The sequence below is a fragment of the Desmodus rotundus genome, chromosome 11 (assembly GCF_022682495.2).
Source record: "Desmodus rotundus isolate HL8 chromosome 11, HLdesRot8A.1, whole genome shotgun sequence".
Taxonomy (NCBI): domain Eukaryota; kingdom Metazoa; phylum Chordata; class Mammalia; order Chiroptera; family Phyllostomidae; genus Desmodus; species Desmodus rotundus.
In genome coordinates, this window is record NC_071397.1 from 53979675 (window position 1) to 54006158 (window position 26484).

A 26484-nucleotide genomic window follows, 5' to 3' on the forward strand; every position below is an offset into this window, starting at 1 on the left:
ATCTGAGAGGACAGGCAAGCTGCAGAGCTGATACACGCTGGGTTTGGTAAGCAGGGGAACCAAGGGAAGAAGAGAAAAACAGAGAGCAATGGGGATCTTAAAAGCCCCACTGGAAGGCAGACCACATAACAGGGCAACTGAGGAAGCACTCCCGGTCCAAGGCTGTTTGCCTGCTGCCTGGCTCTCAGCCCCCTTCTTGGGGAGGATGTGTGAGAGCTGACTGCAGAAAACTCCCTCCAGGCCCAGGCAGGACAAGCCAAGGTGCACCTAGCATGAACACTCACTCTACTTCAGTCAAACTGGATGATGCTGGGTGCTCATCACACCACCATCCCTCACCCCTTCCTTCCCAAATGACTGTCCCAAACGACTTCCACTCATCTAACCTAACCCTTCCCTTACCACTCAGATCAAGTCCCCCTTCCTCCACTCCGTGAAGGCTACCCACACTGCCCCAGGGCACTGCCCCCTCAGTGCCCACTCCTCTGCTGGGCACAACAGCCTGGAGGACACTGCTCAAGGAAAGGCCAGGGGCGGCAGCAGCACACAGTCCCAGGTCCCACCTACTGAATAGGAATGTCAGAGCATGGGACTACAGAATCTGTTTTAACAGCTTTCAGGTCAACGTCTCTCCAACTTTACAGGCATAAAAAGCACCTGGAGAGCCTGCAGTTCCTGGGCAACACATTGAGCAGCACTCTTCCCAGTGATTCTCATGACTGCTCAAGTTTCAGAAGCATCGGTCTACACTGGAATAAATCAACGGTCTTAAACTTGAATGTGCATCATAATCACCTGGAGGGCTTTTCAAAACACTAATTGATGTCCCTACCCTATGCCAGGAGTTTCTAAGTCACTAGGTGTGGGACCGAGGATTCGCGTTTGAATGAGATCTCACGTAAGGTTCATGCTGCTGCACAAGGACCGCACTTCGAGAACCAGTGATCAGATCCACTAGGTAGCTGACACATGCCGTCTCGGTCTCGTTTATGTGGGTGTCCTATCTCAGGCAGTTTTTAAGCTCCCTGAGGGCAGTGACCTTCTGTTTTACTTTTCTGTCCATCTGGTACCTATCAGCATAGAAACCATCCATGAAGGTGATGAGAGCCTTAATTATGTTTGATCTCTGTCCTTCCTTACAATGGAGAGCTATTGGAAGAATTAAAAGATACATGGGTAATAATGTGAAAGCACTTTGCAAACTGGAAGGTGCTATTCTAACATAAAGTATCTTATACTCACCGCCAATAACCAAAACAAGTGCTGCCTATGGACAAAAGCAGTCCAACATCTCTCCCAGGGAAGAAATCCCTTCTCCCACTTCCCTACCACATATCTCTCAACACCAACCCCAGGAGAAGCTTCTCCATCCCTTCTTGGGCAGGGCAAACTATTCTATGGTTACATAGCTCCTGATACTGAGACAAAGCCTGTCTCCTTAGAACTTCCACCATTGACCCCAGCCCTTTCCTCTGGAATAGCACAAAGATCCTGTTCCTAGGAAAGTAAGTCTCCACAAGCGTACTGCTAAGTAAAACTGGGTTACTTGTTTTCACATACGTCATTGTGGAACAGTGGGTAGAAAGGTCGTTTCAGAGCACTGAAACTGCTACAGACATGAACTTCTGAATCACATCTGCTTCCTCCATTACTAATTCTGTTCCCAGAATTACTCACTACCAGCTAACGGTCACTATCAGTACCGTTTATGCCATTTAGCTAAATTTTCAAGTGCTGTAAGTAGCAAAAGATAAAAGACTTGCTTTGCCAGAAAATGTAAGTTCAAGAGAGACATTGAAGAGAATAATCATATTTTCAAACACTCATTTTTTTCTATTAATATAAGAAATAAAGAATAATTGTGTCTTTTACCCACATAGAGTTCCCTACATGAGAGCACGGATATAATTTATAAGCAGGTAATTTCAGGGTCAACGTGGACTCCATTCATAGTTCTAATTGTTCCTCTCACTTTTAATTAACTGGGAATGGAAGAAAAATTGAGAAACAATTTTTCAGTACTTTCCCCAAGGACAGAACAGGTCACGGTAATCTTGCCAGTCAACCTTCAAAGAACACACTGACCCCTTAAGCTCTTTTCTTCCCCATGTAAATCTCCCAAAGCTAGAGGCAAAAATGAAACCTACTTTCTGTTCTTTCTTATACTCCTGCGCAGACTCTCTCTAAAGAGCGCTTGGTCATATTCCCAGCTGAAATCACTCAGTATGTGATCTTTTCAGCTACTTGGTGCAGGGGAGGTAAGGTACCTTATATGTGAGGTTACTAACGGTCCTTAAGAATAAATCTCAGAATTGAAATCATCGACTTTGATGACTTTCTGACATGTACTAGTTGCGTCAATTGGCTCACACTGTAAGAAAAGAATAAAGTGGGTGGAGGACTAACAGAAGCAGCCCCTAAATATAATCTCTCCTCAGATTTCATTATGGAAACCAACTAGATGGTCCTGCAATTTTCTGTAAGATTCCTTGAAAGAACACGAGAGAATTTTTTTTTCAGTTTGTATGAACTATCCCAACTCCTTCTCTACTGACCACCAAAACCAGTCATCTCACCTGTTCCTCCCAGTCTTCTCTTTGACATCCTGACTCTTAAAGTTCCCTATGATGAGATGGAAAAGTACGTACATTCCCCACTACAATGAACAGATCGCACTTGCTCCTCTGTTCTTCAGTCCCCCCGCACACCTTCTAAACTCCACGCAAAGCATCCACAAGCATATACTGCAGTTTTAGAAAACTTTGCAGCGGTTGTGGGAAAACTTCACACACAAATCTAGATCAGGAAAGCATTCTGAAGAGGAGGCAAGTGCATGCTCAGACTCACTTATCATTGTATTAATATCAGTAAACAGCATCTCTAACGACGGCGCACCGTTACTGACTCGCTAATAACCAGCCTTCTTATTTGTCTCTCCTCTTGAAGTTGCTGCAACACGGTTATTTCTGAGTCTGACTACATAATTGACTCAAATGGTAAGATTTATGGGGCATAAAAGTTACATGGGGCTCCCCAGTTTCACTTTCCCAAATATGCCTTCTGAGGGTAAAGAATATGGAGCACTCAACTCAAACTACATCCCTGGGGAATTTTTTCCCTTAATGTCATTTCTGTCTTGATTGCCCTGTGTTTGGGCAATCAGAGGAACCAGCTGTTCTATCTCTTCATCCAAGAAAGACTATCTGGTAGCCCCCAGAGTCCAGTTTAGTTAATGAAACAACACATCAGACAGGACTCAATGTCATGTTGAAATTTAAGTTCAAACCCTTTTATAAGAAATGCATCCTCTTTCAAGAAACCTGAATAGCAATAGATTCTCACAGGAGGTCGGGTGTTTGGGCACCAGGGCCGGGCAAGCAGACTGCACATTCCCGAAGGGCTTTTCTTGACTTTATGGATCCCAGGATCTTCGTCCACTTCCGAACATCTGCACCATCATCAAGAACTGGTAAACAGTTTTACCCATCAGGACTGTTTAGGCCCTGCCCAGAGTCCCAAATAAGATGGACCTTACTTATTGACTTAAGATATAGGCCTCTTGGAAAGAAGTCAAACTGCCATCAATCTCATTTTTAAAAATGGAAATCCTATACCTTCTCAAATGCTACATCCATGAGTATGCTGGGCATCACAACAAAATTCTGTGTGATGCTTCCTTTCAAGTGCAGACATTTTTATTCCTACTCTGTGGGAGGCCTTGTTACTTCTCTAGTGAAAGCTCTTGTCCACGCATCCTGACTACTAAACGGTGACAAATGCCCCTACAACTCTCTCCAGAGCAGACCACTTCCTCAGGATCAGTGAGAATCCATAGACAGGAACCTCTGTGTTCCAGGCTCCATAATCTCAGAACAGATCCAGGTTTCTTCACAGCTAAGATGAGAATACTCCTGCTAGAATCAGATCAGGTAATAATATTCATCTCGTGAGAGACTGAAAGATAAGATTCCACTTCTAAATGACGTAAAACCTTTTGTCTAAATAACCTGAGGCAACTGAGATCTGGTGCCCACCACCTGCTTTAGCAGGAGAACTTTCTCTGCCGACAACCTGGCCTTACTCTTCACACTCAACAACAGCTCAAGAAGGCACCTACTTGTATTAATGGGATTGTGGCTATGTAGGTATATCAGTTATTGCTAGCTGCATAACAGATTACCCCAAAACTTAGCAGCTCAAACAACAAACATGTATTACCTCACAGTTTCAGTGGGTCAAGGCTTTATGCAGCCTTAGCAGGGTGCCCCTGGGTCAGCGTCTTTCACAGGCTGCAATCAAGATGTCACCCAGGGTGGCAGTTATCTCAAGGCCTGACCTGGAAGGACCTGTTTCCAAACTCATTCAGGTCCTTGCTGGTTCTTGGCCAGAGATATTAGTTTCATGCCAGGTAGACTCTCCACTGAGTAGCTCACAACAGAGCTCATTCCATTAGAGAAGGTGAGGGAGCAAAAGCCAGAGAGAGAGATGCCCCACCTGAAAGCTTCTGTCTTTTTGTAACCTAATCTTGGAAGGGACATCCCATTGCTTCTCTTATAGTCTATCTGTTAAAAGCAAACCACTATGTACAGCCTACACACCCAGGGGAGGGGATTACATGAGAAAATGAGCACTGGGAGGCAGAATCATTGGCTGCCTACAGGAGGAAAACACCAGCTATATTCAAAAGTATTTGGAGGTTAAATGTCTTGATATTTGGCTATTCTTTAAAATACATCCACCCACACACACTCTCCCCCAAAAAATGATTGAAAAAATTGTGAAAAAATGTTAACAGCTTTTAAATTGAGTGATGGTTATAAAAGCTGTTCACTGGACTAATATTCTATTTTTCTATCTGTTTGAAATTTTTTCATTAGTAAAATCAAAACTAACTGATCTTATTCACTAATTATGGATCAAGGAAACAATGTGTCAGCCATGTTAAATTTTAAATTATAACATTTGGCAGCTATCCCACAATGTTTAAATGGACAGGACCCTCATCTAATAGGTGAGTGAACACAACTATTTAGATCTTACTGGTACCTGGATGCTGTGACAGTCTCACAGGAATGGTTCTCTTGTGTTTTTGTCTAAACTGTAAAAGCTGTGAAAGGAATCACACTAGATGATGAACTCCACTTGAGTGCTAAGGCTGCATCCCCCAGTGCCCATCCCAGTGCCCAGCACACAGTAGATAATAAATAAATGTATTTTTCAGTGAATGGCAACTGCTTTATAATACCTGTCCTTAAATCTTTCAGACCAAAATTACCCCTCCCAATACTTGATGGTATAGGACTCTAGGATGCAGAACTCTGGGGGTCATCCAGGGGCTTGTATAGGTACTTGAGCTAATAGTTCACGAAGAACTATTTTGGCCTTGCCCCGCACTGCTACAGCTCACCTTCCACAAAGGCAAGATGGCCTTCCAACCAGGCAGCACAGCAAGTCAGCCCTTAAGTTCTCCTGAGAGAATATTCAAGGCTGGACCACCCAATGCAAGGAGAGCTCCATTTTCCCAACAACATGGAAGAGCTACACCTCTGGTAGCCACCAAAGAATTAAATGTAAAATAGCCCACTCAGGACTAGCCAAAGCCTGCCCTCAACCCCTTCCTGAAAAACATAACTGATTAGAAAGTCGGTCTAAGGTGCCTGGTGGTGGTTGTAGGGCAAGTTATCAAAACCTCTAGGTTCTCCAAGCTCCACCCCTAAATAAGTTATACCAGGAACAAGATATTGGAATGATATTAAAGTAGTCCCCAGACAAATGCCTTTGGAGCTGCAATTCAACGTTAAACCTTGAGCTTTTATTAAAACAATTTTTTACAAATGTTTATATTCAAAATCACTGTCTGTAAGGAAATCTAATCTCCCTTATGTAAATCCATAGAAGAATTTCTTCCTAGAATTCAGGACCCAAAAAAACTGTTGCCCCAATTGAAGAAACTGTGTGCTTCCTTTTCCTAGAAAACAAACACAAACCTGCCCCATACATTTCCCATTTCATCTTGGTAGCCAAAAACCTCAGTGTTAAATCCTGCCCAATGACAGAAATACTCATTCCAAAACCATGATTTATTTTCTAAATTGGTTTCTAAAATTTTTTGTATTAATGTTGAATATATTATATTGCCCTGTTTTATGTGTGGATTGCCTCAAATTCCTTTTGGAAGTTAGTGTTCATTAAGCAAATAGTTATTGAGTGTCCACTACTTACCAGGCCTCCTGTTAGGTACCAGGGTTAAAGCCAACTCCTTCAAAATAACAAGGTCCACAGGCAAGGTTGGGGCAAACATGGAGGAAGGGGGAAGCACGGGAAGAGCCCAGACAAGTACAATGTAGTACTTCCATGATGGAAGTATGCAGAGAATGGAACAGGAGAGAAGAGAAACACCCAACATAGGTAGCCCCATGGGGTTAGAGGAGGTTGGCAGGAACAGTCAGAAGTTTTTAAGTGAGAGACTGTCAAATTCAGCAAAGCAAGGGAAGCCTGTGCAAAGGCCTGAAGCTGAAAACAGCACAGTGGGCTTCAGGAATCCAACAGTGACTTAGCGTGGTGGGAATCGAGGTGTAGGTGGGGGAGAAGAGGGAAAGGAGGAGAGCGATGTGAGTAGAATTCAGATTGTGAAGAAAAAGAGTTTGGATTTTAGTCTAAAACAATTGGGAGCCTATACTTCTGATTTCCATTTTAGATTAATCACTCTACTGAAACTAAAAAGCAAAACTGGAGGTTGGGACACCAGCTAAAAAGCTGCAGCAAAATCCAGACATGAGACATCAGGTGCCTCTACTATGGCTGTGGGGCAGACAGGAAGTGGGAGGTTAAGGTGTTTGGCAGGCGCCCTGGAGATGAATTATACTCATTCATGCAGTAAGCAAGCACCTACTGAGCACCTGGCTCTAGAGACAGGCTCCTGGATCCAAGCGTGGGCCCACTACTCATTAGCCATGTGATCTCAGGTAAGTTAGTTAACCATTACGTACAGTACTTCAGTTTCTTCACTCACAAACCAGGCACAATCATACCAAGGATGATGTTGATGATGTTGATAATAATAATAATAGTGGCCTCATATGGCTTTAGTGAGAATTACTAAGAATAGTTTCTAGCTTAATTTAGTTTTCCAAAACCTTATGAGAATAAGTATTGTTTTTATAGTACCATAAAGATATATATACATATACACAAACACACATACATATGTATATATTATACAAATATATAGTAGATATTTCACTTACATATATATACAACATATATGTTATATATTCTATAATTTATTATATTGTATATTATATGAATTAATGTATAATATACATCATGTATATTATTATGAAAGTATATATTACATTACCATATAAGGGTACTATATATTGTACTACTATTTGTAAAGCCACATTGGAAATGCTCCATAAATGTCAGTTCTTAATAATATTATTTTGATTATATGTTAAAAACAGCTCTGGGTACTAGTGAGACAGGGACTAACAGAAGACAAAGTCACTGCTCTCATGGAATTTACATCACATGGAGAGATGATAAACAAATCAATCAATCAATACAAAAGCCTTTTAGTTGGGGATGAGTTATACAGAGAATTACAGGAAGGTGACATAATAGAGGGTTACTGGCAGCCACACTAGCGTGGGTGGAAATGGAAGGCCTCTCTGTGGAGGAAATATTTACACAGAGATATAAACGTCAAGAAGGATCTAGCACTAGAAAGATCTTGAGGATGAGAATTTTAGGCAGGGCAAAAAAACAGCTAAGACAAATGCCTTAAGGTCATTGGTGGGTCTGTGAAGCTGAGAGAAGACCAGTACATTTGGCATACAGTAAGCAAGAGGTCAGGGGTAAGAAACGAGATTAGAAGGAAGGCAGGGCCCAAGCAGTGTAGGGCTTTGAACGCCAGGTGGAGCGTAATGGAGGAGGAGAAATCTAGGATGAGTTTTTGGCATCCAACTTGAATGACTGAATGAACGATGGTGCCATTCACCAGGAGAGGTTACAGGAAGCGATGCTGGTTTGGTGGGAGGTGAGGAGTTCTGTTTTGGGATAAGCTGAATTTGAGGTGGCTGTGGGACATCTCAGTGAAAATATAGAAAACAGCTGGATTCGGGAGATGAATGGGGCATGGGGCGGGGGGCGGGGGCTGGTGGGGAAGAATATTGAGAACCACCAAGATTTAAGAAACCTGAAAAGGAGAAGCAAGGAAGAAGGGATAGAAATGGTTATTTATCCAATAAGAAAGATAAAGGCTAAAAATATTCAGCAATGACTTCTGGCTTCTCCTGGGCAACTTTAGGTTTAAATCCAAGCTCCATCATTTATTAGCTAGGTGTCCCTGGACATAACCTCTTTGGGCCTAAATTTCCTCCTAGATAGGATCATTGTGAGCTGTAAATGAATTCATGTATGAAAAGTAAGTGCCTGCACGTGTTAGTACATTACACCCAACCACCAGGGTATCACCTGATTAGTAAGAGACTAATGCCTCCCCCGGGACACCTGGGAATCTGTAGCATTGAACACAGGGAAGAGAAAGCCTGAATCCTTTGTACTTCGATCACCAAAGAAACCTCACTTTCATTAGCCTTACATCAGGGAGGAGACTTCTTAAAGTCTCCCCCTCAGGTAGAAGTTTCTAACTTCCAAAAGGTCAAAATATAAAAAAAGAGAGCTAAAATAAAAGGCGTTTAGATGGATCTGGTGATGGGCAGTGTGCTACTTACCCCTTCACAAACAATTTGGAAGCAGGGCGGAAGTCAGGGTGCAGTGGCTCAAGAGTAAATGGGAGACAGGTGAAGAATAGTGTTGTTGCCACATTTCAAATAAGCTTCTGTGTGAAGGGAAGACAAGGGACAGGACAGAATTGGAGTGTTACTTTATCATTTTTTTTAATCCTCAACCAAGGATATGTTTATTGATTTGAGAGAAAAAGGAAGGGAGGGAGAGGGAGAAGGAGAGAGAGATGGAGGGAGGCGGGGGGGCAGGGGTGGGGGGAAGAGAGAGAAACATTGATGTGAGAAAGAAATATGGATCAGTTGCTTCCCATACACACCTCCACCAGGGATTGAACCCACAACCTAGGTATGTGCCCTGATCAGGGATTGAACCCTCGAACTTTTGGTGCACAAGACAATGCTCCAACCAACTGAGCAACCTGGCCAGGGCTGGAATGTTATTTTTAAAGATGGGAAAGACTTAACACAGTAAGTAGAAGAAGCCTGTAAAGAAATAAAAGTTGGAGAGATGAGAATTTGTTCTCTGACTCCTAAGGAGAGGCATTGGTGGACAGGTTGGGACTCAGCAAAGAGGAGAGAGAGGCTGACCAGGCTAAAGGAGCTAACTGGAACCCTGGTTGGTGTGGCTCAGTGGATTGAGTGCCAGCCTGCAAACCAAAGGGTTGCCAGTTCAATTCCCAGTCAGGGCACATGCCTGGGTTGTGGGCCAGGTCCCCAGTTGGGGGTGTGTGAGAGGCAACCACACACTGATGCTTCTCTCCCTCTCTTTCTCCCTCCCTTCCCCTCTCTCTAAAAATAAATAAATCTTTAGAGGAGCTGATTGGAGAACTCCCATGGTCTCTGGCTCAGGTGAGTGAGAGGAAAGTCAGTATAAGAAGGGACTATAAGAAAGTCAGTATAAGAAGGCGAGTGGAGGGAAAGTGAATGAGAAAGGAGCTTGAGATCTGGAGGCAGTCAGCAATCGAGTGAGGGAGTGAGATGGTGTGGGAGAGAGCATGCTGGCAGGTGTGAGGTCCTGGTCAGATGTCGGACGGCCCGGGTGTTGTCTGAGTCTGGAGCTGGCCTGTGGCAGACGGCGGCTCAGTAGGAGGAGTAGAGGTCACTGCAGACATGGGGTGCAAGGCTGTGAGGTGTTGGCCAAAAGGTCCACCGAGCACCGTGAGTGCCTGCGGTGGGGGGACTGAGGAGGATGACCATGAGTAAGACTGTCCATTCACATAAACCTTTCAGATTCCAAGTAAGACAGAGAAAATATTTGCCATGAACATCACTCAGCGACTATATCTGTGAGTTATAAGTAGATCAACTACATTTAAAGATAACCTCAAGATTTAATTTTTAAAAATGTACAAAGGATTGGAACACTAATTCACATAAGAAACATAATTAGGAAAAAATCAAAAATGTTTCTTACAAGTGAATAAAGAATTGGAAAACAAAACAACCTTAAGATACCAGTTGTATAATGAATAAAGTGGTAAACTGTTTTTCAGTAATAGGACCTGTCACTGATGAGCGTTGAAACTCAGTCCTTTCCTGGTCACTTGGTAGCTCTGTCCTTCCCTTTGGAAACCATGGCGGTGCCTGGGAACAGACTTAACGGTGTTCATAACATTTCACCCAGGGATTCCACTCCTGCGAGTGTATCTCAAGTAAATAATTCCTCAAAAGTAAAGCATGCAGGAATTTAATTTAGAGTTACCTATTAAAAAATAGTGCCAAGTCTAAGGGAATTAATAATTCTTTCCAACAGAATAAAGTACTATGCAGCTTTTTAAAAAGGTATTTCTAAAATATGTCAAACAGAAGTGTTTAGTTTGCTTTTAAAATGAATGGCATACAAGCAGATGTATACATCAAAAATAAAATTTATAAAAAATATGCATGTGGAAGATACAGGGAAATAGAAAATAGCTACTGAGTTAAGTGATAGAATTATGGAACATAACTAAGTTCTTCTCAAGTTTTTATGGGTTGATTATAGTTTTTTCAATACAATATGAATAACTTTAATAAATAAAAATAAGTTGTTGGGTTCACCGAGGACCAAACAATTGACTTAATGTATTAGCACACATCTGGTCACCATTGATCTGTAATTCCTCCCTGAGTTGGGCAGTCTGGTCACTGAATTTTATCTGGTCAAATCGGCCGGCAGAACGCTCATGGAGGGCTCCCCACCTGGCGCACTAGGAAACCACTGGGCCTCCCCGTTCTGTATCGGTCTAATGCATAAACGCCTACAAGATGTGTGCTGTTAGATTCACAAACCTATTGTCTCACGATGCTATCCTATAATTTTTTGCTTTCTTTTATTCTAGTCATTCAGCAATTGGAACCCTGAATATTTAAGCACAAGGTCACTATTCTCAGAGGAAGAAACAGACCATCCCCAGGATAGAGACCAGATCACTTGGGGCAGAATTATACCAACCAATTCGTGTTACTAAATAAACCACAAAGATGTCTCAGAGCTCGGTACTGATTAGCATTTAATTTTATTCTGCTACCAATAATTTTTATATTTTCATGAGTAATCAACATATTTTTAGCAATTGAGATAGCAATAATGAAGTGGGAAGGGAGCCACAACTCTGGCCAGACACTGCCTAATCCCCACACAGCTGCAAACACTTTAATAAGAGCAAGGCCAGTCCCCAGCAATCCCTGGCTAGTTAAGGATTTCCAGGCCCCCAGGCCATCCACTCCTCTCTCAGGAACTCTGGAGTGGGCAGGATGCTTGAAAAGAAGAGTTGATGCTTCCTGAGTACCTGGTCTAACAGTCCTCTCCACTAGTGAGCAGCAAGCAATTTAGTTATTGAATAATATGCAAAGACCTCTCAGAGTGAATCTCTTCCACTTCAGTCAGTGAGTACAAGGCTCCAGTATGAACTCGTAAAAAGCTAAGGCTCCCATTGGAAAATAATGAATAAAGGTAAAAAGAGATTTATGGTTTTCAAATCAAATTACTACCATTCTTGCATGTGATTTTAATGAGCCACCAAGGCACACACACAGAGGTTGTGCAGGAGAAAGAAAAAAAAGCACTGTCACTAGCTCAGTGGCCTGAGAACCAGTCTCCAGCCGTTCTGAACCTCAGTGGGCTCTCTCCTCTGTGAGATAACTCGCTCTCAGAGGCACTGTAAAACTACAACATCTCAAGGTGCTGTTAGAATGAGGGTCCAAGATTTACCCACACAAGAACTCTACAGTTTACATAGTAGGTTTCTGACACAGAAATCAGGAAGGACTGGGCTAAGTACACGCAATCAGAACCAACCAGGGTTACCCTCTCAACAAAACCACAAAGTAAGCCTGGTTTGTTCTGAATTTTATTGCCTCCCTTATAAAGACTACAATTTCCCCCTTTCATACCTGCCCAAGCCAAGGCACAGTCAGCCTCCTCTGATGGCCCCTTCCATGGCTCTTCGCCCATTGTCCTCCTCCGGGCACCCTGGCCCGCCCCTCGCCCCTCGCCCCTCGCCCCTCGCCCCTCGCCCCTCGCCCCTCGCCCTTCGCCCTTCCCTCTTCCCTCTTCCCTCTTCCCTCTTCCCTCTTCCCTCTTCCCCCTTCCCCCTTCCCCCTTCAGTCCTCCCCCCTGCCTTATACTAGGTAAGAAACATATTCGAATCACCTGCTGAGCTTTAAAAAGCACCTTCCCCCTCCCCACGCCACTCCCAGAGACTCGGAGTCCTGTGGCCTGGCATAGGCCTGTGCAGCTGTGTTCTAAAAGCCCCCCAGGTGATTCTAAAGAGCAATCAGGGCTGAGAACCACTGATCCAGACAGGTTATTTGGAAAGGGCTTAGAACCTGCATTAGGAAACATTGCTTTGAGGTTCCAGAACATTCCTCTTACTATAATTTTCTTCTTTATCTGTGGATTTCGTCTTTCTAGCTAGACTGACGGGCATAATTACTTCTATTTCCCCTCCTCCGCCCTCTGTTCACAACTCCTCAGCATATGCTAACTGTGCTAAAATGTGCAGAGAAGTAACCTAATGTTTCTCATTCTTGTCTACTGCCTAGGCCTGGAACCTTCGCCCTGTCACTCACGGAAGGCCCAGTGTGTGGCTGCTGTGCTCTGGGTGGCTCCCAGCCTAGGCCAGAGGGCCTAATGTGAATGCAGTGCTGTTGCACGATGCGATTAAACAGGGTAGGAAGAGCAGCTATTAAAATAGCCTATTACCAGGCGCCTTAAAGACAAAAACAAGTTTGCTAGTGTCCAAAGCCTTTGAGTAAAAATCACTTTAAAAGAAGTGGAAGACTAGAAGAGAGGTTTATTAGAAACCAACTGTTGTTCAAAAGTAGATTTAATAACAAAAGATACAGAGGAAATTTGGACCACTGAAAGCAGTGTGCCTTCAGAAGACATGAGCAGCCACCTAAATAAAAATCACAATCCAGGAGATCAACCAGAACGAGCAACCGAATCTCCACTTTGGCCTTGGCGTTGTTTTATAACTTAGAAAACTGTCTTTGCTCCTCTCCAGAGAATGAATATAAAAACCATGAAACCATCAGAACTGGAAGGACCCCAGAGACCCTGCCTCGTTAAAGATCTCATCATCTGCAAAAAGACTCCTCAGCTCTCCTGCCCATCAACCACACGCTGGGTAGTTCCAAAGAGGTCTGCTCTGACCACACAAGACAAGCCCTTCCAATTCTGAACAGGTCTATTTGAAAGTGCTGCCTTTCCCTGAGTTGTGATCCACTGTCATTTTCCCACATACATGCTCCATCCTCCTCTCTGTCCTCCTCTCCCCAAATATGTTCATCATCTGCAGTAACCTAAGTCACCACCCACTTTCAATAAAACAAACAAACAAAAACTAGCATATGACACATATGTCTTCACTTCTCCAGACTATCCATCCCCAGGATCCTCAAACTCCTCACGTAACATTATTTTGAGACTAACAATCTTCCTAGCCATCCTTCTCTGGATACACCCTAGTTTGGCCAAGTTCCCTTTAAAGAGATCCTAGCTGTCGCTGGTGTGGCCCAATGGATTGAGCACCAGCCTGCGGACTGAAAGGCCACCAGTTCTATTCCAGTCAGGGCACGTGCCTGGGCTGTGGGTCAGGTCCCCAGCGGGGGGGGGGGGGGGGGGTGCGTGAGAGGTAACTGATGTATCTCTCACACATTGTTTCTCTCCCTCTCTTTCTCCCTCCCTTCCCCTCTCTCTAAAAGTAAATAAATAAAATCTTTCTTAAAAAAAGTTTAAAAGATGGATTCCAGAACTGAATATGCACTTCTTGCTTCAAGAAACAATTGTTGGCCACCTAATGTGTGCCAGGCACTCAGCCAGGCCCTAGAGACAGAAGTGAATCCACCAGACCTGGAGCAAAGTCCAGCTGAGACAGTCAAACCGGATCACCGAGAGAAGGTGCAGGGAGGCAGAAAGGCTCTGAGGGAAGAAAGCACCAGGCGCCTGGGAACACGGAACGAGTTTGCCTGACACACTATGGGATAAAGTTCCAGAAAGGCCACTGCTCTGTTTACACACGCTAGGTTTTTACTAGCTTCTTCGGCAGCCCATCACACTGGTGACATACCGAGATTAAAATCATAAGTCTTTTTTCACATGTCTCTTTTCATCCTAGATTTGTGCAATTCAATTTGGGGACCTGGTACAGAATTTGCCACGTCCCTATTAGGTTTCTTCTTGTCAAGATTGAAAGCTTTGATTCCTGGTTTTCCTGTCCAAATTTTTAGCTATCCTTCAACCTAGAGTCATTCAAAAACCATTAAGTACACCTTTGAAGTTGCCAACAGGACACTGATAAAAGTCAAGAGCAGAGTCCCTGGAGAGCTCTCTTCAGGTTGTATCAGTCCATTAACCGACACTGCGAGGACACAGCCACTCAACCAGCCACGAATGCACCACAATTAATCCACGGACTTTCAAACATTTTTATTTGGTAGGTGAAGTTGTCTGTCAAACAAAACCCAGCAGATTTCCAACATACAGGGAGGGGCAAATGTAGGTTTACAGTTGTAAGGATGTGAAACACAGAGTTTACTCCCGAATTATTATTTATTAATTACTGTACTATCTCCCATATGAACAGCTGTAAGCCTACTTTTGCCCCACCCTGTATAAACAGATAACAGAGGAGCTGCTGTAGGTGAAGCAGGAGTGGAGAGAGACCCTCTCCTCCCCACCAGAGCACTCAACAAACTTTGCCGTCATGGCCATGGAGCCCCCTTTGAAAACCAGCCATCTGGTCCACAAGAGCATCATGAGAGATGGGATCCAGTGGTTTGAAGAAATCAAGAGATGGCCTCTCCCACTAGTCAGTCCAGCAAGTCAGGAAGACAGAGTGGTCACTTTTTGGTGTGAGTTTTTCATTATAAACCAATGACAGTCCTTCGTGAAAACTATCTACTTACTAACTCATTCTAGTACATTATTTCACTATCAGTTTCTATTCCTTCCTCCCCTTTTAGAAACTGGGACAATGTCCTATCTCCATCTTCTGACATGTTCCCTGTCCTTCCCGCTGCTCAAAGACTACAGTCAGAGCTGCAGATCACATGGGAAATTTTTCATATCCTAGGACTTGAGAGCCACTAAATTGTAAGCTTCTTGAAGGTAGAGATGATTCTCATTCATCTTTGTTTCCCAAGAGCCTAGCCTAGCACCTGGTATATAACCAACACAAAAATAATTAAATAATGAGTTTGCTTATTAGTCTGTTAGTTGTTTAAAGATATTGAAGTGCTCTCTAGCGACCTACTCACCTAGTTTGTATTTCAATTCTTACCTGTGTAGAAGCAAATTACAAGTTGAGTGCCTTGACTTTCTCCTTGTTGTCACTTAACTTTGTGCCCTTAAACAAAACCTGTAGGTGTCCCACTGCCCTCAACCTCCTCGCACCACAGCCCACTGCTTAGCTCTTCAGAGCATGCTTCACAGTGACTATTTCCTTAGGTGTGTCTGTGACCAAAGAAAACTAATGAAATCATATCTTTTTTCCCAAGAGAAATGCAAATTACTCACGAATAAGCCATGAGTTGGCACCTAAAGATATTCCAATTTATGTGTGTTCTGCTATGGTTAAACCTTAACACCCCCACCTGAAAGAAGCTAGATGACAATATAAGGGAATGAGAGGAGGGAGGGGAAAGGGAGAGCAGCCAAGTGCCTCAAGTAATTAAGTTTCCTGTTACCACTTCAAACAAAAGCTAGGGACACAGGTACAAAATCCATACCAACAACAACTGTAAGATTTCAATATTTCAATATTACAATCTTCTTTATAGATAAGTCATAATTTTCTTAGGAAAAAAACTCCTAAAATTTTAATTATTTACAATGTGTAAAATTTTATGACTTCTAGAAAGATTTTATTTATTTATTTCTAGAAAGAGAGGAAGGGAGGGAGAGAGGGAAACATCAATGTGTAATTGCCTCTCACACGCCCCCTACTGGGGACCTGGCCCACAACCCAGGCATGTGCCCTGACTGCGAATGGAACCGGTGACCCTTTGGTTCACAGGCCGGCACTCAATTCACTGAACCACAACAGCCAGACTTTTAAATTTTAAGACTTTTAAAACTCTGGAATGTAACTTTAGAAAATATGTACAAGTTTTAATTCCTACCAGCAGAGTGTCAGTGCATCCCCCAAACCCCTGGCCAATACATCGTATTATATTAAAAAAAAACAAAAAAACTTGGCCAGTCTGAGAGTGGTGCTTCATCTTTTAACTTACATTGCTCTAGTTATTGAATTGGCCAAAAAGTCTGTTTTTCTGTAAAATAAAGGACACAGTTTTCTTTTTTTTTTTTAATTTTTATAAGACTTTATTTGATCTAAACTGATGAAAATTGCTGGGAAGCATGTTTTTCATTTTCACCAATAACTTTATTGATTTGGATATTTTGAGTGTGTTGGCTATCTCCCACTATTGGCTTCTGGTGGGTAGGGACCCGGGGAGCTCTAAACATCTTCCAATGCATAAGACAGCCCCACAGAAAAGAATTATTTGGCCAAAATGTCAACAGTACCAAGAAACTTCACAAACCGCTTTTGACAAGTTCGATAAGTCACAGTGCCTTCTCCATACACTGCACAAATCTTTTTTTGCATTTCAGTTGTTTTTACCTTTGTTGAAATAATAAAGCACAATAAGCTGAAAATGTTGTATATCTCCTTCAATATTAAAATGGCTGCACAAATATTCACCAATTTTGATGTTTTTTTTAAATGCATGCTGATAATCACAGCTATCACAATACAATCTAACAATATTGTTTCAATAAAGTTCAAGACTAAGCACTACTAGAGCCATCCTATGGAAAAAGCTAAAGGAACTTTTTGGCCAGCCCAATACTAAAGAGGTTGAACACTTTTCATGTATTTATTCATCATTTGTATTGTTGTTGCAAATTATCTTTGTATCTCTTTTGCCCAATTCTCCCCTTCAGGTATTCACTTTTCTCATTGATTTGTAGAAGCTCGTCATATATTTGGTAATATTAATGCTTTTGTCACCTGTTGCAAACATTTTTCCAGCTTACCATTTCAATTTTAACTGTAGTTAAGAAGATTTTTGACATAGAGGAGGTTCGTTTTGTTTTTCTCATGTAATCTAGCAGTTCAGCTTGTCTTTTATAGTTTCTCTCTTTCATGCCATGTCAGAAAAAAATTCCCAACTTCAAGATTATGGAAGAGTCTTCCACAATTTATCCTGAAAACTTTATGATTTTATTTTTTACATTGAAATGCTTAACCCATTTGCCATTTATGCAGGTATATGACATAAAGTCAAGATTGTACTTACTTTGTTCTGAATGGTTAGCCAGCTGTCCCAGAACCATTTACTGAATCAATTTGTCTTTTCTCCACTGATGGAAATGGCTGCCTTGATCATATTCTTAGTTTCCACCCACATGTCTATCTTGCGGGAATATCAAACTCAACTTAATACCCACAACTTAAAGATGTAATCTTCCCTCTCCCCCAGTGTTCTTCAAGTCTATTCACTATTTTGTTTAGTAAGTTTTTACATCAAGAACTGGGTTATTCCACTCCCCCGCCCTCACTATCACCACCCTCACCCTGCTCCATACACACATATCAAATCACTAAATTTTAGCCAATTCTGTCTCTAAAATGTAGCCTGAATTCATCATCTGATGCCCAACTCTAGCACCCTGGCTATAGTCCACATGACCATCTTCTCTTTCCTAGACTACGACGGCCTCCTCACCCGGACCCGCATCCATTCTTGGCCCCTCTGGCACATTAAATATAAACAAGGTTGTGCCAACTCACTACTTTCAACCTCTCATGGCTTCCACTGCTCTTAAAAACAAAGCTTAAAATGATTTAGGGGACATATGAGGCCTGCGTGATCTAGCCCCTGCCTACCTCCACCTCATGCCACACTTCAGCTCTTGCACAATTTCCAGACACACTGGCGATCTTTTCATTCCTTAAAGAATCCCAGCTGCTCTTCATCTCAGAGCCTTGTATTTCCATGGTAATCTTCTCCCTGTCCTACCCCAGTTCCTCTTCCCCTCACACATCCCTACCTAACTCCAGCTTATCTTCGAGAGCCCAGTCTACACGTCATCCCCTCGAAGAGGCCTTTCGCAACCCCCTCCTCACCGACCAGGTTGGTTTCCCCTGCACAGTGCCCTGTTGCACCTTGTATTTCTCCATGTGGCACTTCTCCTAAGTTTGCTACATTATAGAGGTTTATGACACTATCTCCCTCGGGTGACAGCTCTGGTCACTCAGGACTGTGCCCAACTTGTTCACCACTCTCTCTTCAGCCCCTCACAAGGAGCCTGGCACACCTGTGTGTGTTCGTCCACGCAGGCTGACACACACAGTCCTCAGTCAAAGGCACTGCCCTTCTGTCTGAATGCCAATTACTACAAGTATACTCTCTCTCCCAAATCTCGAGCCATGACTGAAAATTACATTCTTTGATAGGAAATTGCAGGTGTCACCTGGAGAAACCACCACTATTTCTGATTCCACTTCTTAAATGCATTCACAAATCTGAATATTTTACTAGAAAAGTACTCCCATATCCACAGATCCTGGAGTCCAGATTTGCTGTTCATCCAGCACATATTTATTGCTCACCAATGGTGCGTAGCTGAGCATCAGAACTGAAACTGTACTTTTATTATGCTCCCCCATGTGATTATCTCTCCCAAACCAACACTCTTTACCAATCATTCATTGCTTTCCCCATCAGATAACTGCTGTGTCGCCCCATAGGATCTATAACAGCTCAATTAAAAGCAAAGAAACATTAGATTCCGGTAGTGTCTGCCTCATTGCACTCAGATAAATGCTTCCTTAAGACTCCTTTGTGACAATCTGGACTATCCCCAACACCCCCTCATCCTGCAGGCTGCTACCCCAGCCTGAGCCCTAGGGTTAGCAGAGACAAGAGAGGAATCTCAGGCCCACCAGCAATCCGCCCTGACCCACAAACAAGGGGTTCCCACCTCATCTTTTCTTAATAACTCTTAGCTCAACTTTATGAAAACTGCCTTCCAAAAGCATTAAAATACAATCTTGTGTTGTGACTGGGAGAAATGTGAGAACAGATACAGAGTAGAAGAAACCCACTGAAAGGACTTGGCAACGACCGAAGGCACACTCCCCAAAGAGGGCAGCCCCCTTGCTGTAGTGACCACATCCCTCCCCTCATCCGTGTCTTCCTAGAGTCCCTGCTTCCCCCTTTGGAGTCCCAGCTCCCTGAGACCAACTCTCTCCTCTCCTGGCGTGCCAGAGGGGAAAGGGGGTCTGCCAAGTGGCACCTTGTTCTTCAAAGATTTCTGGCCCAGACTTGCATGCATAACTGCAGCCATGCTCTCTTTACTTCTTCCTCGCCCTGTCTCTGCCGCAGTCCATCCGCTTCCTGAGACACATCACCTTTGCCCCGAGTGAGGCTTCCTAGTCTGGAGGCATGGAACCCCAAAGGCATTTCTTGTTAACAGTGGCCTAGAAATGTTCTATTACTAATTACAAAAGCTTCTTTTAATCTTCTATATGTTATTTAACTAAGAATTAAATGATCAATTAAATATCTATGTACTTTAAAAATTATTTTATTTTTTAACTCATCCTGGAGAACTATACCACATTGTAACTATGTGTGCTGATAAGGGTGACATGAAGTACACATGGCAAGTGACTCCTTTTTATTGCCTTTGAAAAGAAGTGTTCCTTTGCCTCCCTTTACTCTCTATTAAATAGTTGAGATCACATACTGGTGTTTATTAAAAAATAACCAAGATATTTGGCTCTTTGACATGTGCCAACCCAGTGTGAACAAGGACTCTGAAAAATAAAGACTTCCGAATCATGTTTACGTCTTAATAAAAGGCTTCAGGCTGGGCAAGAAGGAGTGGGGGCGGGGAGGAGTGCCCCCTATATTTGTCATTAGTCAAGTGTAGTTGCCTGGCAATTGGCTTGATTTTCTCACTTCCATTAACAAATTCCACTTTATTACTTGGCTCTTTCAATAGCAGCTTCAAAAAGACATCATTCCTCCTCAAATATTTATGCGCTTCAGACTGAGTTTTAACACATTTCTTTGTTGGGGAGCCAGCCTCCTAAGTAAAGAAGTGTATGGCCTCAACTCACACAGCCCAGGAAATCTGAATCAGTGATAAAACTCCTTATTTAATTCTCTACTTAGCCTCCAGGAGCACATTATATCACAGTTAAAAATTACTTTGAAAACTACATTTTAACTTGCTTATTTGTGACAACTTCAGAAAATGCTCAGAAGGACTCATCTTGGCAAACACCACCTCACTTTAAGTCGCAATCCATAAGGAACCGCAGGGCAGTTGCTGGGCGAGAACTAGCAGGGATCTGGAGTCAGACGCCTGGCTTTGGTTCCTGGATCCAGTTTTTACTCCGGGTGACTGTGCACAAGTCACAGATCCTCCTGTGCCAAAGGGGTGGTATGCCCCTGATTCGTACTGGACTTCATCTGCTGTTCTCACTTTAAACTCGTATCTAACGGCACAGTTGAGGATCTCTGTGCCAACACAGGACACACTATATATTTATTATTTTTAGTCTGTCTTATTTTCCTTCTGCCTCAAGATCATACCTGTAGATTCAGGATTAATAACAGAACAAAATATAAAAGAGGCAGAGGGCAAAGCGGAGTTTGGCTGATAGTCTTATATCACCATGAGGTGTGCTTCCAGATACACAAAACCGAATGGCATTGAATGCTTAACCACGAAAGAAACCATTTGCAGTACATTAAGTGGGGGAGACAGGTGAAGAAATTCCGTGTGTATATACACACATATAATTCAAAACTATGCATAAAAATATTGGAAAGATATGCATCAAAATGGTAACTGTGGTTAGTAACACATTATAAGATTAGGGTGACATTTTCCTTCTTTGTGCTTTTCTGAACCTTCCCAAATTTCTACAATTAAGTAATAAAATTTAAAATCAGAAGAAAGTTTTTTTTCCCCAAAGACCTTTTTCCCCCCAGAACATAATGTTCCTAATGTAGTTGTATTACACATAAAATCTATGAAAGTGATAATGAAAATAACTAATATTTATTTGGCATTTACGATGTGCCAGTCATAATAGTAAGTACATTACCTACATTCTCATTTAGTCCTCACACTCTACGATGTAGTACTGTTCTGACCCCATTTTGCAGATGAAAGAACTCAAGTTATTCATGTGAGGTTAGACAGCTAATAACTGGTAGGGTCCCAGGTAGGGACGCGGGGGGTTCTAACTCCAAAATTCTCTCTCTTTCATGTGAGGGCCACTAGGCTTCCTGCCTCCACCCATACTGTTTCCCCCAAACCTAACATTTTTCAAGTTTTGTTCTTGATTTTTACATTTTCCATATAGCTCTTCTTGACTCTCACCCTTTCGGGAGGGGAATGAAACAGACAGTGCATATATTCATTGCGTGAGGTAAAAATGCAGCATTCACTGCATACATGGGATCTCTGCTTCCCAGTGGGACGTGGGGATGTGCAGAACCAAACAGGGAACAGCACTGACCAGGAGGCAGGCCTGCCATTGGCCTCTCACAGCACTCGGAGCCTCTCGGTCCTGACCCTGTCACAACCGAACTTTGCATTTGCATTTCCGTTTGCCAGGCACTATGCTGAGCACTTAACGTGTATTAGTTTCCTTCTCACCATTATTGTCCCCACTTTACACATAAGGAAACTCAGGCCTAGATTAGTTTAGAAACTTGCCCGAGGTCACAAAGCTAGTAAATGACAGAACTGGGTTTGACTCTGGCTCGAGAGGCATCAACCTTGAATGAACAAATAAATAAATGAATGAAAGTACACTCTCCATTTTCTTTAAAAAAAAAAAGACCTATATCTTATTAGCATTGTTTGATTTTATTTCTGTAGGTAATGAATATTTCTCATAAATCATATTTCTTTTTTTAAACTTTTTTAAAGATTTTTTTTTATATTTAGACAGAGGGCAAGGGAGGTAGAAAGAGAAGGAGAGAAACATCAATGTTCAAGAGAAACATCAATCGGTTGCCTCTCACATGCCCCCATTGGGGGACCTGGCCCACAACCCAGGAATGTGTCCCAACCAGGAATCGAACCGGCGACCTTTCAGTTTGAGGAACACAGCCCAACCCACTGAGCCACACCAGTCAGAGCTCATAAATCATATTTCTAATGTTTTAAAATTTTATTGCTACTGTGAATGGAATTTTTAAAATTGTATTTCTAACTTGTTATTTGGACGCTCAAAAAAAACCTGTCATATTAACCTGTTTATAACTTGTAGTTACTAAGTTCTCTCATTATCTGCAATAACTTTAGTTGTTTCCACATTATTTTAGCTATTTATCTTAATTTCTATTGATAGTCATTTTGTCTGCTCTTTCGAACATCGGAGGTGTCATCTTCATTGACAGGCTCTCCCAAAACCACACTGAAGAATAGCGAGAGCAGGCGCCCTTGTCTTGTGCGTGGTGGAGATGCTTCCAGTGACTCATCATTCACTATGGCACTGGCTCCTGGCTCCGTCCTTCCACCATGTTAAGAAACTAGTCTTCAAGTCTCTTTGCCTAATAGTTTCTATCAGAGACAGATACTTAATTCCATCATCAAACGCCTTTTTAGTGTTCAGAGAATTCTGATCCTCCTCTTAGCTATTTATAACAAGTATTATTAATATGTTCATATATCAAATCATATTTTCTATTCTGTTTTTACTTAGTCTGGATGTAAAGACTTCTTTATACACCAAAATTAAAAGTCACTAGAAATTAAAATTAGCTAACTTTAATTTTCATTTCAAATGTAATTTTTTATTTTAATTTGAATTTCACTAGAATTCTTTAAACTACATGCAGAGACAGTCACTGCCTGTCATCAGTCTCTACCACCTATCCTCAGGCCTCACCCATCCTCTGCGGCCTGAGGAGAGCCACTGTCTAAGTCGCAACTCTGGCTCCTCCTGTTATACTCGGAGACATGCAACACCTCCACGTTTTCCATATGCTGAAGTACACACCTCTCAGTATAATTACCATCCCTTGTGATATGGCTCCAACCACCTTTTAATCCTCACCGTAACCAAGTTGATCCCAAAATGCCCTCCCTCATGAGTCCTTTTCGCATGATTTGCCTGGAAGGTCCTTCCTTATTTCCTTCATTAGAACGACTGTTTACTTTCTTGGGCTAACACAACTGCAACCTGTTGCATGGTCCTCCTCAGTTCTCCCCATCACTTCATCCCTGCTTCTGCTGTGTCCCCACAGCCCCGAGTGTAGCCCTCCATCACATGACCTGCCCCAGCCCGACCTGTGCATGGTCACTCTTAGAGCAGGGGCAGCATACCTCTCCAGAGGGTCAGGTGGTAAACACTTTAGGATTCCCAGGCCATATTTAATCTCTATTGCATTTTGTCCTTACATTTTAATAATGTAAAAACTATTTTGAACTCATAGGCCATAAAAACAACAGGCCGTAATTTGCCTACTCATGTTTCAGAGTTCGTCTCTCCCACTGGACTGTAACCTCCTAACAGCAGGGGTGATCTCTAATTCCTCTTCGTTTTCCCCAGCCCCTGGACACAGAGATGTCCAATCACTGACGACCACTAAACAGAAACAACAGTATCTAACTTACCCGATGAATCAATTTCTCCAAATCTTGAGCAATTTCAAAGAAAGTCATTTTGCATTTTGAGCCTCTTGGGCATCTGGGCAATAAAGTAAGCTATCTCCCTGGGTAAAGGGAGAAGCAGATAATTTTGCCTCATTTCATAAGAAAAACTTTGATGTTCAGCCAAAGAGCCTCTCCCTCCCCAAATGCAGCAGAAGTGCTTCTGTGACAGAGCCAGGCTGCTCCCTGGGTCCCCATACAAGACCCAACTCCATTCAACTCAGCTTTTGAGCAGCCCACTCAGTTTCCCATTGCGGAAGTTCATCTAGATTTGTGATGTAGTTTTGAATACTTGCCAGGTATCCAGACTATCTACTGACCATTCGTTCACTTCTTGTCTCACCACAATTGGGGAAAAAGCATTTTTCTAAGTCATTAAGTGCCAGAAACACATAGGCAGTTATCATTATTACAGCTAGGACCTTGCTCCTGGTTCTCCCAACCAGAAATGCTCCAGAAAGGTCATAATCACCCCTCTCTGGTTAAGGAGCCACACTGTTAAATTGTGAGAGATGAGCAGCATGTCACTGGCATAATCTCTGTCTTGACTTCAAGGGCTCAATGCCTGGCTTGCTGAGGCTCCCAACAGCTGAGTAGTGAGGAAGGGAAGGAAACCAGGAGAAGGCAGAGCCATTGCCAAGGAGGAAAAGACCCTCTGCACACCTGCTCTGTGAGGCCAGGAGTCCGGTCTGACATTCCCAAGGAACAAGACAAACTGGAAGCTAATTCCACTCATATCTACATCAGGCAGGTCTACCTGGGCTCAGGCAGCAAAAGCACCAGAAGGTCCAGACAATGTCACTCCGCAAGCCAGGCAGTGGTTTTCGGTGTCTGTTTGTAGTAGGAGCCCAGCCAACACGACCCCCCCCATGCACCCCCATGTAACAAAGCTGGCCAAGACTAGATGTGACTGATGCATGTGCTATCAGGATCTCCCCCTGCAAGCTGGGGTTCAGGGGAGGACCCCAGGTCCAGGAAGCATCTGGAATGTGGAGCAGGAAGGAGCCAGTTAGAGTGGGTCTCCCTGCAGAGGGCAGGTTGCACCCAGCACAGACCCCAGTTCCCAGGGCACCAGGTGGGTTCCTAGAAGTAAGGTACCTAATGTGCTCCAGAATGGAGGTGAGGATGCCAACAGAGGGCAGTGAAAACCCATCTTCCCCAAACAAAAGCAGCAGCCCCAAAGGACTAGGTCATATGACTAGTCGCAGAGAGAGCTCAGCTCCTTAAACATTAGTTGTCCCCAGGAGAGGCCATCATTTCACACTTCGAAGCTCCTAAATTCAAATGGTATTTATGAATCGTTACCACTAAGACTCAGGCTCTGCCTAGTTCAGACTCACATCAGCCCAGCCACCTACAGCCAACCAGTGAGCCAGGGCAGGTCACCCTCTTCTTAACCCCTCACCCACCCAGGGGCACAGGCAGCTTCCTGGGAGGGGCTTCCCAAGCACAATTAAACCCATGGTGGGGCTTTAACCTACACATGGATGCAAAGAAACCAATCAAAATCTTACTTTAAATCAGTAAACTAACAGTTATTTACTAATCATGCAAAAAGGATAGAAAATATAGAATAGAAGGTGTGGTACATTACCCAAAAGCCCCGCTAAAGAGCGCATGTCCTTCTCCATCAGCATGTAAATCTCGTCCTCTGAGAAGCGGCCAATGCCGTGGCCATGCATCTCGCGTTTCACAATTCCTTTCGTTATGTGGCACACGACCCACCTCAGCAGGTTGCTGAAGGGACCACCACCACTAAGAGAGAGCATCTTCCGGGTCTCATTGAGATTGTCCACCCACTGGCAATAAGCTAACGTCCTGGAAGCGTGTGGAAACAAATTACTACTGTGCATTAGATACATAGCAACTCCACAGGGTCAATTTCCACTGGGTGGTTCAGAACTGAGCACGCTCTGGAGCAATGGAATCATTGCAATTTTTATAAAGAGCAGTCTGCATGGCAGACACAACAACAGGCCCTCGTGGATGCCTGGACTTCGGGCCTGTGAGACACACAGTAACAAATCCAGATAATGGTGCCATGCTACAATTCCACCAAACCTCTCCTGGCACCCGCCCCCCGGGCTGTCCCCTCTCCCACTCCCACAGCCTTGCTCTGCTTTCTCTTAGGCAACCCCACAGAAAACAAGCAGAAATCCACTTTAGCAGGGGTTTAGGCAGCCCCGTGCATACCTACGGGGACACTGGGAGCAGGTGGCAGTGACTGGCGTGCTGGCTTCACTCTCTTTCTTGATCAAAGCAATGGTTACACAGGTGTATGTTCTGTTAATTAAGCTGAACATTTTTGTTGTGTACGCTTTGTGTATGCATTTTATATGTCATAATATCAAAGGATTTTTTTTAAAAAGAAGCCTTTTGTCTTTGTGAAAGGATTAGGAAGTAGGTATACCTGTTCATGTTTATTGTAAATTATATAAATTACAAATATTACATTAATGACTCTCTCTCCAGAAAGTCAATTCTCTGCTTCAGTTTGCTCTCCAGAACTCAAAAGTGGATACAAATACCAAAGGAACTCGGTGGAATCCTTTCTCC

The 26484-nt window shown here is 43.1% G+C and overlaps 1 protein-coding gene across 4 annotated transcripts in view; it reads right to left on the reverse strand.

The window, feature by feature from the left end:
• The window catches only part of FAXC (failed axon connections homolog, metaxin like GST domain containing), a 69227-nt gene that overhangs the window by 14703 nt on the left and 28040 nt on the right, over positions 1-26484 (reverse strand). For all 4 annotated transcript variants that reach the window (XM_053914282.1, XM_045188625.2, XM_024552132.3 and 1 more), the window contains one exon: positions 25523-25746. In XM_053914282.1, the coding sequence (XP_053770257.1) occupies positions 25523-25746 (224 nt within the window). The remainder of the gene's footprint in view (positions 1-25522; positions 25747-26484) is intronic.